The sequence below is a fragment of the Panthera uncia genome, assembly GCF_023721935.1.
Source record: "Panthera uncia isolate 11264 chromosome B2 unlocalized genomic scaffold, Puncia_PCG_1.0 HiC_scaffold_24, whole genome shotgun sequence".
NCBI lineage: Eukaryota > Metazoa > Chordata > Mammalia > Carnivora > Felidae > Panthera > Panthera uncia.
The window spans coordinates 33,769,765-33,785,181 of NW_026057580.1; the positions used below are offsets into that span (position 1 = coordinate 33,769,765).

Sequence of the window (15,417 nt, forward strand, 5' to 3'; positions counted from 1 at the left end):
GAGCTGGCAGCGAAGAGCCCACCACAGGGCTTGATCTCACAAAGCATGAGATCATGACCTGAGCTGAAACCAAGAGTCAGATGTTTTACCGACTGAACCACCCAGGTGCCCCAAGAGGAAAAATTTTTAGCTTCAGATTTTGTCTGCATTATAATTGGTACCCAAGACTATATTTTGTGCCATTTTTATGATTTTGTATAAGTGCTTAGGAATTTCTACAGATTTAGAACATACCAAGATTAATTTTTACACTGAATATCATTTCAAGCTTTGAGTTAAGAGATTTTTTGATTTGCAAAAGCAACCAAACCTAAACAAAAAGTGCTAATTTTATTGTATTGAGTTGAGCTTGAGTGCACAGGAGCAGGTGGCTATTGGTATATGTTAAATACTTGCTGATTTTTAGGCTTCAAAGTGAGTTATTTGATGTACAGTAGCATAGACTTACTTAGTAACCCGATGCACAGTCTAGTCAGTCATTAGCCACAATTTAGATCTAATCTGTATTATCACTGAATTATCACCACTTACACACAACCTTTCATGCTTTACAAATTTGTAACAGATTTGCAGATGAATAGATAGTTGGACATCAGATGATGGACTGAAGTTTCTATTGTGGAGGATGGCCAAACTTTCTAAATTGGGATATTTTGATGTCAAATGCTAAAGAATCCTATATTTCAGACAAGAAGTGACTAATTAACAAAAAGCCCATGATTTGGAGTGGAAATATCTTTCAATTGAGCATTGTCCATGTTCACCAAAATTTTCAATATAATATTTTTCTAAATAGTTAATCACAATGAATCAAGATCAGATTGTTATATGAAGTATGTTAATATAACCAGAAACTCAGATTTCTATATTTTCCATTTCTTAAATAAAAATAAATGCTGGGGCGCCTGGGTGGCTCAGTCGGTTGAGCGTCCGACTTCAGCTCGGGTCATGATCTTGTGGTCCATGGGTTTGGGCCCTGCGTCAGGCTCTGTGCTGACAGCTCATAGCCTGGAGCCTGCTTCGGATTCTGTGTCTCCCTTTCTGTCTGCCCCTCGCCCGTTCATGATCTGTCTCTCTCTGTCTCAAAAATAGATAAACATTAAAAAAAAATTAAAATAAATGCTGCCTTATAAGATGTTATTACCAGTTTTTCTCTTTAGCCTTTTAGTATATGTTTAAGTATTATTATGAGAACATAAGAAAAAATGCAATATGTGCTTAGATACTAAAGTGGGAGTTTGAAGGCAAAATGATCTGTACTCTAAGTCAATAAATAAAAATTTTAAATAAATACATGTTTTCATTTTAATGTATATAGAAATTTTTATATAAATTCCAGGTTGGCTGTGGACTGAGCCACCCAAGCACCCCTGTAATTTTTTAACTTTCTATAATTTTGTTTATATAATTTTTAAAAATTTTTGTTAATGTTTTATTATTTACTTTTGAGAGGGAGAGGCAGAGCATGAGTGGGGGAGGGGCAGAGTTTTTCTCAGCCAATTAATATCATAAATATGAAGCATTTATATAAGTGAGCATGTAGATGGGAGAAAACTGTATTAATCCTGTAGATCATTGTCATAGCTTTATTAAAACATTCAGTTATATATTTTTTTTTAATATTTGTGTTTTGTGGGCTCTTGGATTTGTGGGAGAATGCTAGTTTGTATTCCAGTTGGTCAAACTATAATTTCTCTACTCACTCATACAGTAGATAAACAAATGAAGAGCCTGATGTACTATTTTGAAATTGCTAATACAGTTTGTATGTAATTTTAACTTTAATCTTACAAACAAATCTTATATAAATTCCAAGTTGGCTGTGAACAGTGTATATGTATAAAAAGACACACACACACATATATATATAAATATGTGCATATGTGTGCATATATATATACACACATTATATATATATGTGTGTGTGTGTATATATATATATATATATATATATATATATATATATATATAAAATTTTTCAAAGTAATTTCTGTGCCCAACATGGGGCTCAAACTCATGACTCCAAGGTTGCATGTTCTACTGACTGAACCAGCCAGGCTCCCCTATATATAATTTTTTTTAACTTTTTTTAATGTTTGTTTATTTTTGAGAGAGAGAGAGAGAGAGAGACAGAATGTGAGCAGGAGAGGGGCAAAGAGAGGGAGACACAGAAACCAAAGCAGTCTCCAGTCTGTCAGCACAGAGATTGACGTGGGTCTCGAACTCACAAACTGTGAGATCATGACCTGAACCACTGAATCAACTGAGCCACCCAGGCGCCCCTATAATTTTTTATTTTTTTATAATTTTGTTTATATAATTTTTAAAAATTTTTGTTAATGTTTTATTTATTTTTGAGAGAGAGGGCAGAGCATGAATGGGGAAGGGGCAGAGAGAGAGACACAGAATCTGAAGCAGCTCCAGGCTCTGAGCTGTCACCACAGAGCCCGGAACGGGGGTCGAATTCACGAACCGCGAGATCATGACCTGAGCCGAAGTCAGACGCTTAACTAACTGAGCCACCCAGGCGCCCATGTTTATATAACTTTTTAAAGTAGAGGGTAGGGTGATGTAGTGATAACTAGAATATGAATAAAATACATATAATGAAAGAAAATTCTAATTATATGTAATGCTACCAGGAGCTTCCAGATAATACTATGATGATAATAGATAAAATTTGTCACAGTACTCAGTGCTATGCATGAATTGTCTTATTTAATCTATTTAGCAACTCATGAGATAGGTACTCTTACCTTCAATTTAGACAGGAGGAAACAGATTTAGAAAGGGTAAGTCACTTGGGGTGCCTTGGTGGTTCACTAAGTTAAGCGTCAGACTTTGGCTCAGGTCACATACTCAGGGTTTGCTGAGGGTTTGTGAGTTCGAGCTCCGTATCAGGCTCTCTGCTGTTAGCGCAGAGCCTGCTTCAGATCCTCTGTCTCCCTCTCTCTCTGATCCTCCCCCGTGTACATTCTTCCTCTCTCTCTCTCTTTCTCTCTCTCAAAAATAAACATTAAAAAAAAAAAAAAGCGACTTTGTAAGTCGCTTGACAAAGGTCCAACTAGTAAGTGCTTGTATTAGTTTCCTACTGTAGCTGCAACAGATTGTCACAAACTTAGTGGCTTAAAACATTTTCCAGTTCTGGAGGTGAGAAGTCTCTGGACTGAAATCAAAGTGTTAGGGCTATGTTCCTTCTGGAGGCTCTAGGGGGAGAATCTATTTCCTTCCTTTTCCACCTGCTAGAGGCTGCTACAGTTCCTTGACTCATTGCCCCTTTCCTCCATCTTCGAAGTCAGCAATATCCATCAAGGCTATTTCATACTGCTCTCTCTCTAGTTCTCTCTTCCATTTGTCTCTTCCCCTTTTAAGGATTCTTGTGGTTACAGCAGACCCACACAGATAGTACAGGATAATCGCCCTGGCCCAAGGTCATCTGATGAGTAGCCTTAATTCGAACTGCTACCTAAATTCTCCTTTACCATGGAACCTAACTTATTCATAGATTCTGGGTATTAGGCTCTGATCTTCAGAAGCCATTATTCCACTTAACCACAGTGGTGGAACTGGAACTGGTCCCTACCTTGGTTTGCCTTGGAGCCATTCCTTTAGAAAGTTGAAAACCCAACCCTGAGGTCATTTTTTCAGGGTGGTTTAGCCTTTTGAACATTATCTTGACAAGGGTTGCATAACTTTCATAGTACTGAAAGTTGTTCAACTTTTCTCTTTATAACCTATAGTGAAAGTGATCTCACTTTTATATTGTAAATGCCTAATACATTTTTAAATGTTAATTGGCAGGAAAAGAAGACCATGATTAGGATTCAAACATATTTTAATTAGGATTAAGATTTATTTATTTATTTATTTATTTTTCTTCTCTATATGAAATTTATTGTCAAATTGGTTTCCATGCAACACCCAGTGCTCATCCCAAAAGGTGCCCTCCTCACTACCCATCACCCACCCTCCCCTCCCTCCCACCCCCCATCAACCCTCAGTTTGTTCTCAGTTTTTAAGAGTCTCTTATGCTTTGGCTCTCTCCCTCTTTAACCTTTTTTTTTTTTTTTCCTTCCCCTCCCCCATGGGCTTCTGTTAAGTTTCTCAGGATCCACATAAGAGTGAAAACATATGGTATTTGTCTTTCTCTGTATGGCTTATTTCACTTAGCATAACACTCTCCAGTTCCATCCACGTTGCTACAAAGGGCCATATTTCATTCTTTCTCATTGCCACGTAGTACTCCATTGTGTATATAAGCCACAATTTCTTTATCCATTCATCAGTTGATGGACATTTAGGCTGGATTAAGATATATTTAAATCACAAGTCCCTTGCGATTTAAATAGTAAATCCTGTCATTAAACTTTGTACTATTTAGTTACTGTTAATGATCTCATTTCTGGTATTTTGGGCATTGCTTCAGACAGGAATCAGTATTTTATATTAGAAGTTTTTATGATTTTGATAATGGTTAATTTATTTCAGAGCTCTTCTTTTTAAACTGATAATATTAGTTGCCTCCAAGGAAGGGAAATGCCTGTCTGGAAGATAGAGGGAAGATTTTTAGCTATATGTCCTTTTGTACTTTTTGAACTTTGATCAAAGTGAGTGTATTAACTAAAAACAAATAAATTGTTAATTTTTTAAAGTAGAATAAATAAGCAGCTCCTATTTTTTCACTGTCTCCACTCTCTAGGATCACCACTTGTGTGTTGTTCCGTGAGGAAAATGAGTTCTCAAGGAGAAAAATCCAAACCCATCAAACAGTCTCATAAGAAGCCAAAGTTACCAGAAGGTCGTTTTGATGCACCAGAAGACCCTAATTTAGAGAAAGAACCACTGACAAGTGAGTATAGGCACGTCTCACAGATATTACAGGTTTGGTTCCAGAATACTGCAATAGAGCAAATGGCAGTAAAGCAAGTCACATTATTGTTTTGATTTTCCAGTGCATATGAAAGTTATGTTTACACTCTATGGCAGTCTATAAAGTGTGCATTAGCATTGTGTCAAAAAAAAATATGTATACCTTAATTTAAAAATACTTTATTGCTGGGACACCTAGGTGGCTCCATCGTTGAGCATCCGACTTTGGCTCAGGTTGTGATCTCATGGTTCATGAGTTTGACCACTGCATTGGGCTCTTTGCTGTCAGCAGCGAGCCTGCTTGAAATCCTTTGTCCCCTTTCTCTTTATCCCTCCCCCCCAAAAATAAATAAATATTAAAAAATACTTCACTGCTAAAAAATCCTAACCATCATCTGAGTTTTTAGTAAGTTGTAATGCTTTTTCTGGTGGAGGGACTTGCCTTGATGTTTATGGCTGCTGACTAATCAGGGTGGTGGTTGCTGAAGGTGGGGGCTGTGGCAATTTCTTACAATAGGACAACAGTGGAGTTTGCTGCATTGATTTATTCCTTTCATGAAAGATTTCTCTGTAGCAGAGATGCTGTTTGATTACCTACAATAGAACTTCCTTCAAAATTGAAGTCAATCCTCTCAAGCTCTGTTACTGGTGTATCAACCATGTTTATGAAATATTCTGAATCCTTTGTTACCATTTCAACAATTTTTTTAATTTTATTTTTTAATATGAAATTTATTGTCAAATTGGTTTCCATATAACACCCAGTACTCATCCCAACAGGTGCCCTTCTCAGTGCCCATCACCCACTTTCCCCTCCCTCCCACCCCCATCAACCTTCAGTTTATTCTCAGTTTTTAAGAGTCTCTTATGGTTTGCCTCCTTCCCTCTCTGTAACTTTTTTTTTCCCCTTCCCCTCCTCCCATGGTCTTCTGTTAAGTTTCTCAGGATCCACATAAGAGTGAAAACATATGGTATCTGTCTTTCTCTGTATGACTTATTTCACTTAGCATCACACTCTCCAGTTCCATCCACATTGCTACAAAAAGCCATATTTCATTCTTTCTCATTGCCACATAGTATTCCATTGTATATATAAACCACAACTTCTTTATCCATTTATCAGTTGATGGACGTTTAGGCTCTTTCCATAATTTGGCTATTGTTGAAAGTGCTGCTATAAACATTGGGGTACAAGTGCCCCTATGCATCAGCATTCCTGTATCCTTTGGGTAAATTCCTAGCAGTGCTAATGCTGGCTTACAGGGTAGATCTATTTCTGATTTTTTGAGGAACCTCCACGCTGTTTTCCAGAGCAGCTGCACCAGTTTACATTCCCACCAACAGTGCAAGAGGGTTCCCATTTCTCCACATCCTCTCCAGCATCTATAGTCTCCTGATTTGTTCATTTTGGCCACTCTGACTGGCGTGAGGTGTTATCTCAGTGTGGTTTTGATTTGTATTTCCTGATGAGGAGTGACATTGAGCATCTTTTCATGTGCCTGTTGGCCATCTGGATGTCTTCTTTAGAGAAGAGTCTATTCATGTCTTCTGCCCATTTCTTCACTGGATTATTTGTTTTGCGGGTGTGGAGTCTGGTGAGTTCTTTATAGATTTTGGATACTAGCCCTTTGTCTGATATGTCATTTGCAAATATCTTTTCCCATTCCATCGGTTGCCTTTTAGTTTTGTTGATTGTTTCCTTTGCAGTGCAGAAGCTTTTTATCTTGATGAGGTCCCAATAGTTCATTTTTGCTTTTAATTCCCTTGCCTTTGGAGGTGTGTTAAGTAAGAAATTGCTGCGGCTGAGGTCAGAGAGGTTTTTTCCTGCTTTCTCCTCTAGGGTTTTGATGGTTTCCTGTCTCACATTCAGGTTCTTCATCCATTTTGAGTTTATTTTTGTGAATGGTGTAAAAAGAGTTTATTTTTGTGAAAGTGGTCTAGTTTCATTCTTCTGCATGTTGCTGTCCAATTCTCCCAGCACAGTTTGTTAAAGAGACTGTCTTTTTTCCATTTGATATTTTTTTTCCTGCTTTGTCAAAGATTAGTTGGCTATACATTTGTGGGTCCAATTCTGGAGTCTCTACTCTATTCCATTGGTCTATGTGTCTGTTTTTTTGCCAATACAATGCTGTCTTGATGATTACAGCTTTGTAGTAGAGACTAAAGTCTGGGATTGTGATGCCTTCCACTTTGGTTTTCTTGTTCAATATTACTTTGGCTATTGGGGGTCTTTTGTGGTTCCATACAAAATTAGGATTGCTTGTTCTGGCTTTGAGAAGAATGCTGGTGCAATTTTGATTGGGATTGCCTTGAATGTGTAGATTACTTTGGGTAGTATTGACATTCTAACAGTATGTATTCTTCCAGTCCATGAGCACGGAATGTTTTTCCATTTCTTTCCTTGAATCTTCTTCAATTTCCTTCATAAGCTTTCTATAGCTTTCAGCACACAGATCTTTTACATCTTTGGTTAGGTTTATTCCTGGGTATTTTATGATTCATGGTGCAATTTGAATGGGATCAGTTTATTTATCTTTCTGTCGCTTCATTATTAATGTATAAGAATGCAACTGATTTCTGTACATTAATTTTCTATCGCAACTTTGCTGAATTCCTGTATCAGTTCTAGTAGACTTTTGATGGAGTCTGTTGGGTTTTCATATATAATATCATGTCATCTGCAAAAAATGAAAGCTTGACTTCATCTGTGCCAATTTTGATGCCTTTGATTTCCTTTTGTTGTCTGATTGCGATGCGAGAACTTCCAACACTATGTTAAGCAACAGCGGTGAAAGTGGACATCCCTGTCATGTTCCTGATCTCAGGGGGAAAGCTCTCAGTTTTTCCCCATTGAGGATGATATTAGCTGTGGGCTTTTCATAAATGGCTTTTATGATGTTTGAGTATGTTCCTTCTATCCCGACTTTCTCGAGGGTTTTTATTAAGAAAGGATGCTGAATTTTGTCAAATGCTTTTTCTTAATTGATTGACAGTATCATATGGTTCTTATCTTTTCTTTTATTGTGATGTATCACATTGATTGATTTGCGAATATTGAACCAGCCCTGCAGCCCATGAATGAATCCCACTTGATCATGGTGAATAATTCTCTTTATATACTGTTGAATTTGATTTGCTAGTATCTTGTTGAGAATTTTTGCATCCATATTCATCAGGGATATTGGCCTGTAGTTCTCTTTTTTTGCTGGGTCTCTGGTTTGGGAATCAAAGTAATGCTGGCTTCATAGAATGAGTCTGGAAGTTTTACTTCCCTTTCTACTTTTTGGAACAGCTTGAGAAGGATAGGTATTATCTCTGTCTCTTATAGACAGCAAATAAATGTTCTTTTTTTTTTATCCATTCTGATACCCTATGTCTTTTGGTTGGGGCATTTAGTCCATTTACATTCAGTGTTATTATTGAAAGATATGGGTTTAGAGGCATTTGTGATATCTGTAGGTTGCATGCTTGTAGTGGTGTCTCTGGTACTTTGTGGTCCTTGCAACATTTCACCCACAGAATCCCCGTGAGGATTTCTTGTAGGGCTGGTTTAGTGGTGATGAATTCCTTCAGTTTTCGTTTGTTTGGGAAAACTTTTATCTCTCCTATTCTGAATGACAGACTTGCTGGATAAAGGATTCATATTTTTTCTGTTTATCACATTGAAGATTTCCTGTCATTCCTTTCTGGCCTGCCAACTTTCAGTAGATAGGTCTGCCACTAGTCTTACTGGTCTCCCTTTGTAAGTTAGAGTCTGTTTATCCCAAGCTGCTTTCAGAATTTTCTCTTTATCCTTGTATTTTGCCAGTTTCACTATGATATGTCATGCAGAAGATCGATTCAAGTTACATATGAAGGGAGTTCTCTGTGCCTCTTGGATTTCAATGCCTTTTTCCTTCCCCAGATCAGGGAAGTTCTCAGCTATGATTTGTTCAAGTACACCTTCAGCCCCTTTCTCTCTCTCTTCTTCTGGAATTCCTGTGATATGGATATTGTTTCGTTTGATTGCATCACTTAGTTCTTTAATTCTCCCCTCTTACTCCTGGATTTTTTTATCTCTTTTTCTCAGCTTCCTCTTTTTCCATAATTTTATCTTCTAATTCACCTATTCTCTCCTCTGCCTCTTCAATCCGTGCTATGGCTGCCTCTATTTTATTTTGCACCTCATTTGTAGTATTTTTTAATTCATCATGACTATTTTTTATCCATTGATCTCTGTAGTAATAGATTCTCTGCAGTCCTCTATGCTTTTTTCAAGCCCAGCGATTACTTTTATGACTATTATTCTAAATTCTTGTTCCGTTATATTGCTTACGTTGGTTTTGATCAGTTCATTAGCTGTCGCGACTTCCTGGAGTTTCTTTTGAGAAGAATTCCTCCGTTTTGTCACTTTGGCTAGCTTTCTCTACCTTATGCGTTTTAAAAGCTTGTGTGCTCTGCATCTGCAAGCACTGCTATATTAAAGGAGGGTCATACACTGTCCAGGGCCTGGCCCTTCGGGAGGTGTTTTTTTTGGGATTGTTACTTGCTCTCTGTCGTTGTGACTTTGGTTATTTTATTACCCTACTCGTAGTAATATTTTGTACCCTCCACCAGATGTGCTTTGATTTGTTCCTTGGAGTAGCCCTGTAAAGGAAAAACTGATAGACAAACAGGAGACAAAAACACGCAAACACACAAACAACACAAACAAACAAAAACAAAAACCTAGACACTAAAAACAAAAAACCCCAAAACACGGACTACAAGTAAAGAAGAAGGTGGAGGCAGTGCTGATGGAAGAGCACATACAAAGAGAGAAATGACAGGGGCGGGGGCAGGGAGGGGCTGTGGGGGTGTGTGTGTGGAAATAAAAGTTGACTAGGCAGAGAGACTAAAAGGCTTAATCCAGAGGGAGAGAAAGGAAAATAAAGAAGGAGGCGGGAAAAACGAAACGAAGATAAAATTACCCAGACAGGGTAGATGGTATATGGCTAGATTATTCTAGAGAAAGAGAAAGGAGTGTAAAGAAGGAGGTGTAGAACATGTATCAAGACAATGGATTAAATATGCTTGTTTAGACAGACCAATAACCAGAGTAACCAGCCTAGGGGAGGGAAGAGATAAGGAGGAGAAATTGGTTGGGGGTGAGAATATATCTATATATCCAGAATTGACCTAGAGTTAATCCAGGCAATGCTGCATTGCTTGTCTCAAGTAGCTGTCTGCAGGGTCTGTGCCACTCTGGTAGATACACAGTTACCCAGTGCAGAGGGGCATGGTTTGGCATTATCTGGACCCACCTCCACTATGGACCCCCAGAGTGATCCCTGAGGCCCTTTCTTGGTGGTGGTGGGGGAGGGGGGAATGGTGATCTTCCAGTCTCTTCTCCACGGAGCCAGACCTGGTGGACTGTTGTGTGAGTCGTCCTCACTGTGCTGTGGGCGCAGATGGGGCAGTCCTTCTCGCTCCACCAACTGCCTTGACCCTGTGCTTGGCTAGAATTCAAAGTCCCGCTCTGTGCTCTCTGGTGCTGGGAAAGCGCCTCTCAGTGCTGCAATATGTGTTCCCGACTGGCTTTGTCTGTGCCACCGCACTTCAGGGAAGACTGACTTCTGTTGCGGACTTATTGCGACTGAGAGCTGCTGCCCTTGCCGCAAGCCCCTGGGGTGGCAGATGCAGGCAGGCTTTGTCTTTTCCCACAGCACTCCAGGGAAACTGGAGCTGCCTTATCCTCCTGCAGACTGAGCCCTCGGCCCAGCCACTGCGCCCCAGGGTGGCAGATGCAGGCAGGTTCTGTCTCCAGGGAGGGAACCACTTTCTCCAGCTGCAGACTGAGCCTCTGACCTACCACCACACCCAGGCCTGGCTTCCTTCCTCCCCAGGTGCTCGAACAGGGAGCTGGCCCCAGTCTGAAGAAAGCCCCACAGTTAGAGATAAGATCCCTCTCAGTCTCAGTCCAAGGTCTTTCTCCTGTCCAGCTAGGTCCTGTACTTCCCTAGAGGCTCTTTCTCTTCCCTTTGTCTCTCCACAGAAGGGGGTCCCTCCCCTCTGTGCCCACACGGCCTTTTTTATTTCCCCCAGTTTGCAGTTACCCACCTATCTTTTTTCCAGCTTTCCCATTTTCTTCCTAGTAGATTCAGTCTCTTTTCCTCCCAGGCTCTGGTGTTCAAAGTCCTTTGGCTTCTACACTTCTTTGTTTGAGAGACGCGGGACATATGGATCCCCCTACTTCTCCGCCATGTTGGCCCTCTCACCATTTCAACAATCTTCACAGCATCTTCAGTAGGAGTAGATTCATCTCAAGAAACCACTTTCTTTGCTCATCCACAAGAAGCAACTCCTTACCCATTAAAGTTTTTTTTTTAAGTCTCTCTCTCTTTTTTTTTTTTTTTTTTTTTTTTTTTTTAGTGTTTATTTATTTTGAGAGAAAGAGAATACATGCATGAGCCAGGGGTGGGGGCAGAGAGAAGGGAAGAGAGAGAATTCCAAGCAGGCTCCTGAGCTGTCAACGTGGTGCTCAATCCCACAAACCAGGAGTTCATCACCTGAGCCAAAATCAAGAGTTGATTGATTTAGAGATCAAGAGTTAATGAGCTACCCAGACACCCCATTGTCCATTAAAGTTTTAAATCAAGATTGCAGCAATTCAGTCACATCTTCAGGGTCCACTTTTAGTTCTAGATTTCTTGCTATTTCTATCACATCTGCATTTTCCCCAATGAAGTCTTGAACCCTTTAGAATCATTTATGAGAGTTGGAATGAAATTCTTTTCAACTCCTTGTAATGTTGATATGTTGACCTTTTCCCATGAATCACATATGTTCTTAATGGCATCTAGAGTGGTGAATCCTTTCCAGAAGGTTTTCAATGTAGTTTGCCCAGATCCATCAGAGCAATCACCACCTATGGCAGCTGCAGCCTTATGAAATGTATTTCTTAAATAATATGACTTGAAAGTCAAATGACTCCTTGATCTTTGGGCTGAAGAATAGATGTTGTGTTAGGCATGAAAACAATATTAATCTCATCGTACATCTTCATCAGAGCTCTTGTGCACCAGGTGCATTGTCAGTGAGCAGTCATATTTTGAAAGGAATCTTTTTTTTCTGAGCAGTAGGTCTCATCAGCAGGCTAAAATATTCAGTAAACCATGTTGTGAACAGATGTGCTGTCATCCAGGCTCTGTTTTTCCATTTATAGAACATAGGAAGAATAGATTTAGAATAGTTTTTAAGTGCCGTAGGATTTGTGGAATGGTAAATGAACACTGGCTTCAGCTTAAAGTCACCAGCTACATTAGCCCCCCTAACAAGAGAGTCAGCCTATTCTATGAAGCTTTGAAGGCGGGCATTGACTTCTTTTCCCCAGCTATGAAAGTCCTTTTTCCATAGAAGGCTGTTTTGTCCACATTGAAAATCTATTGTTTAATGTAGCCACCTTCATTAATTATCTTAGCTAGATCTTCTGGATTGCTTGCTACAGCTTCTATATCAGCGCTTGCCGCTTTACCTTGCCCTTTGATGGTATGGAGATGGCTTCTTTCCTTAAACCTCATGAACCAAGCTATGCTAGCTTTAAACTGTTCTGGAGCTTCTTTACCTGTCTGTCTTTAAAGAACTGAAGAGAGTAGGCCCTTGCTCTGGAAGGCTTTATCTTAAGGGAATGTTGTGACTGGTTTGATCTTCTATCCAGACTACTATAATGTTCTCAATGAGCAATAAGGCTGTTTTGTTTTCTTATCATTTGTGTATTCACTGACGTAGCACTTTTAATTTCCTTCATGAACTTTTCCTTTGAGTGCACATTTTGGGTAACTGGTTATCACAAGAGGCCTAGCTTTTGGCCTGTCTCAGCTTTCAATGGGTACCTTCCCTGTTAAGCCTACTCATGTCTAGCATTTGATTTAAAGTGAGAGACATGTGACTCTTCCTTTCATTTGAACACTTAGAAGCCATTGTAGGGTTATTAATTGGCCCAATTTTAGTCTTATTTTGCTCCCGGGAATAGGGAGGCCCAAAGAGGGGGAAAGACAAGGGAACAGCTGTTCATGGAGCATTCAGAGCATTCACAATGTGTATCAGTTAACTGTTTTATATGGATATGAGCCCTGATGCCCCAAAACAATTAGAATAGTAATATCAAAGATCACTCATCACAGATCACAATAGCAAATATGATAATAATAACAAAATTTGAAATATTGTGAGAATTACTAAAATATGACACAGAAACACAAAGCGAGGAAATGCTGTGTGGAAAAACGGCACCAATAGACTTGTTCACTGTAGGGATGCCACAATTTGTAAAACATGCAGTATCTCCGGCTCCTGGGTATTTCACTTGGTTAAGTGCCCAACTCTTGATTTCAGCTCAGGTCATGATCTTGTAGTTCATGGGTTTGAGTCCTGTGTCAGGCTTGTGCTGCTGACAGTGTGGAGCCTGCTTGGGATTCTCTCTGCCCCTCCCTCCCTCTCTCTCTTTCTCTCTCTCTCTCAAAATTAATAAACTTTTTTTCAAATGTAGTATGTGTGAAGCACAGTAAAATGAAGTATGCCTTTATAGTAAAGCTCCTTCCTTAATTTTTGAAGTATCAAAATATTTTAGTTATTGAAGAGAAAGAATGAAATAAATATGTTATTGTTTATAATTCTTTATTAACAATAATGAAGCATATTTCACAATGACTAAATTCCCATATTGACCATCAATATGTGTAGATCAAAAAAAAAATAATTTTTAAGCCCCCTGACATTGATTGATTGTGTTTGATTGTTTTATTCGTTATAAGCCATTATTCATATGACAAAGTATATGAACTGAGACCTGCTTTGATCTGAGTAACAGAAAACCACTTGAGCAGACTTAAACAAGAGGTAGTGTAGGTTGTTATTGGGCTACGAGGTACATAGGTGGGGTACTCAGGGCAGTGATGCTGCTGGACCTTGGAAAAAAACAGACCATAGGAGTAAACAGTATATGGAAACCAGGATATTCTCCCTCCTTCTCTTGTCCCCGGTCTCTTCTTTTTGTTGTTTTCTGTCATTAGACTCCCTTTTTTTTTTTTTTTAATTTTTTTTTAACGTTTATTTATTTTTGAGACAGAGAGAGACAGAGCATGAACGGGGGAGGGTCAGAGAGAGAGGGAGACACAGAATCTGAAACAGGCTCCAGGCTCTGAGCCGTCAGCACAGAGCCCGACGCGGGGCTCGAACTCACAGACTGCGAGATCATGACCTGAGCCGAAGTCGGCCGCTTAACCGACTGAGCCACCCAGGCGCCCCCCTAGACTCCCTTTTAAGTCCACTGGGCAGAAGGAACTGTTCCCAGCATCTACTCAGGTCAATAGAGCAACTAGCTGAAAATAACTAGTTGTTTAGTTATAATTCCAAAAGTATTTTATTTTATTTTTAGTAGGCTCCACACCCAGCATGGGGCTTGAATTCATTACTCTGAGACCAAAAGTTGCCTGCTGTACCAACTGAGACAGCCAGATGCCCCTCTAATTCAAAATTTCCTAAGAAAAGAGCTCATTGGCCAAGCTTGGATTGGGTGCCTATAGCTAAATCAATGTGGGTGGCACTGGGGTGGGTCACAGGTGAAGGTGGTGGTTCTCACTGTAGCCATATAGTTGGAGAAAGAGAAGAGGAAGTTTGGAGAGGAAAGGGGTTTTTGAGGATGGTGGGATGATAGACTAAACATTGTTTTGTATTTAGTGTACACAAAATTCCACTCATGTTCTAAAGCTGTGGGTTTTTTTTTAAAGTTTGTTTGTTTGTTTGTTTGTTTGTTTTGAGAAAGAGAAGGGCGAGCAAGCCGGGAAGGAACAGAGAGAAAGGGAGAGATAGAATCCCAAATAGGCTCCATGCTATCAGCACAAAACCCAGTGTGGGGCTTTGATCTCACAATTCATGAGATCACGACCTGAGCTGAACAAGAGTGGGCTGCTTAACCAATTCATCCACCCAGGCACACCAAGCTCTGATTTTTAAAATGGTACTTCATTTTTATTCTGTACTCTTTTGTATCTTTGAATTGTGGAACATGTGCATGCATTTGCTATTCAAAAAATAACGTTGTAGACAGCATACATGCAAACATACCAGTTTGAAACTTTGGCAAGGCTGCCCTGTTTGTCTAATTTATCCAGTCTCCTGAGAGTTAACCCATCTATGCAGTGAAGCATCCTAAGTAAGAAGATAATCAACAGAGGATATAGGGACCTGTATCTGGAACTCTTCAGAATATGAAAACTTCTGTTTTCGTTCTTTCAGTTAAATATTTCAATTTATAGCATCTTTTTTAAGCCCAGGCTAATAACCAGATCAATCTGCCAAAATGATAGAGACCATTAAAGAGTTGGTATAATCTAAAGGTAAAATTCTTTCCTGGTTTTAGCCAAGCACAAAAATCTGAGAGGAATATTTTCATTAAAGCATCATACACAAAAGCAGCAATCCCAGAAGTAAACCCCCACCTATTGCTCAGTTGGTTTTTGAGAAGGGTGCCATGTTCATTCGGTGGTGGAAAGGACAGTCTTTTCTATAAGTGGTTCTGGGAAAACTGGA

General features: G+C 39.4%; 1 protein-coding gene across 1 annotated transcript in view; it reads left to right on the forward strand.

Annotated features, from left to right (window-relative positions):
- Nucleotides 1–15,417, forward strand: part of SDHAF4 (succinate dehydrogenase complex assembly factor 4) — a 35,820-nt gene that overhangs the window by 8,347 nt on the left and 12,056 nt on the right. The window contains exon 2 of the mRNA XM_049653887.1: nucleotides 4,700–4,849. Coding sequence (XP_049509844.1) covers nucleotides 4,700–4,849 — 150 coding nt within the window. The remainder of the gene's footprint in view (nucleotides 1–4,699; nucleotides 4,850–15,417) is intronic.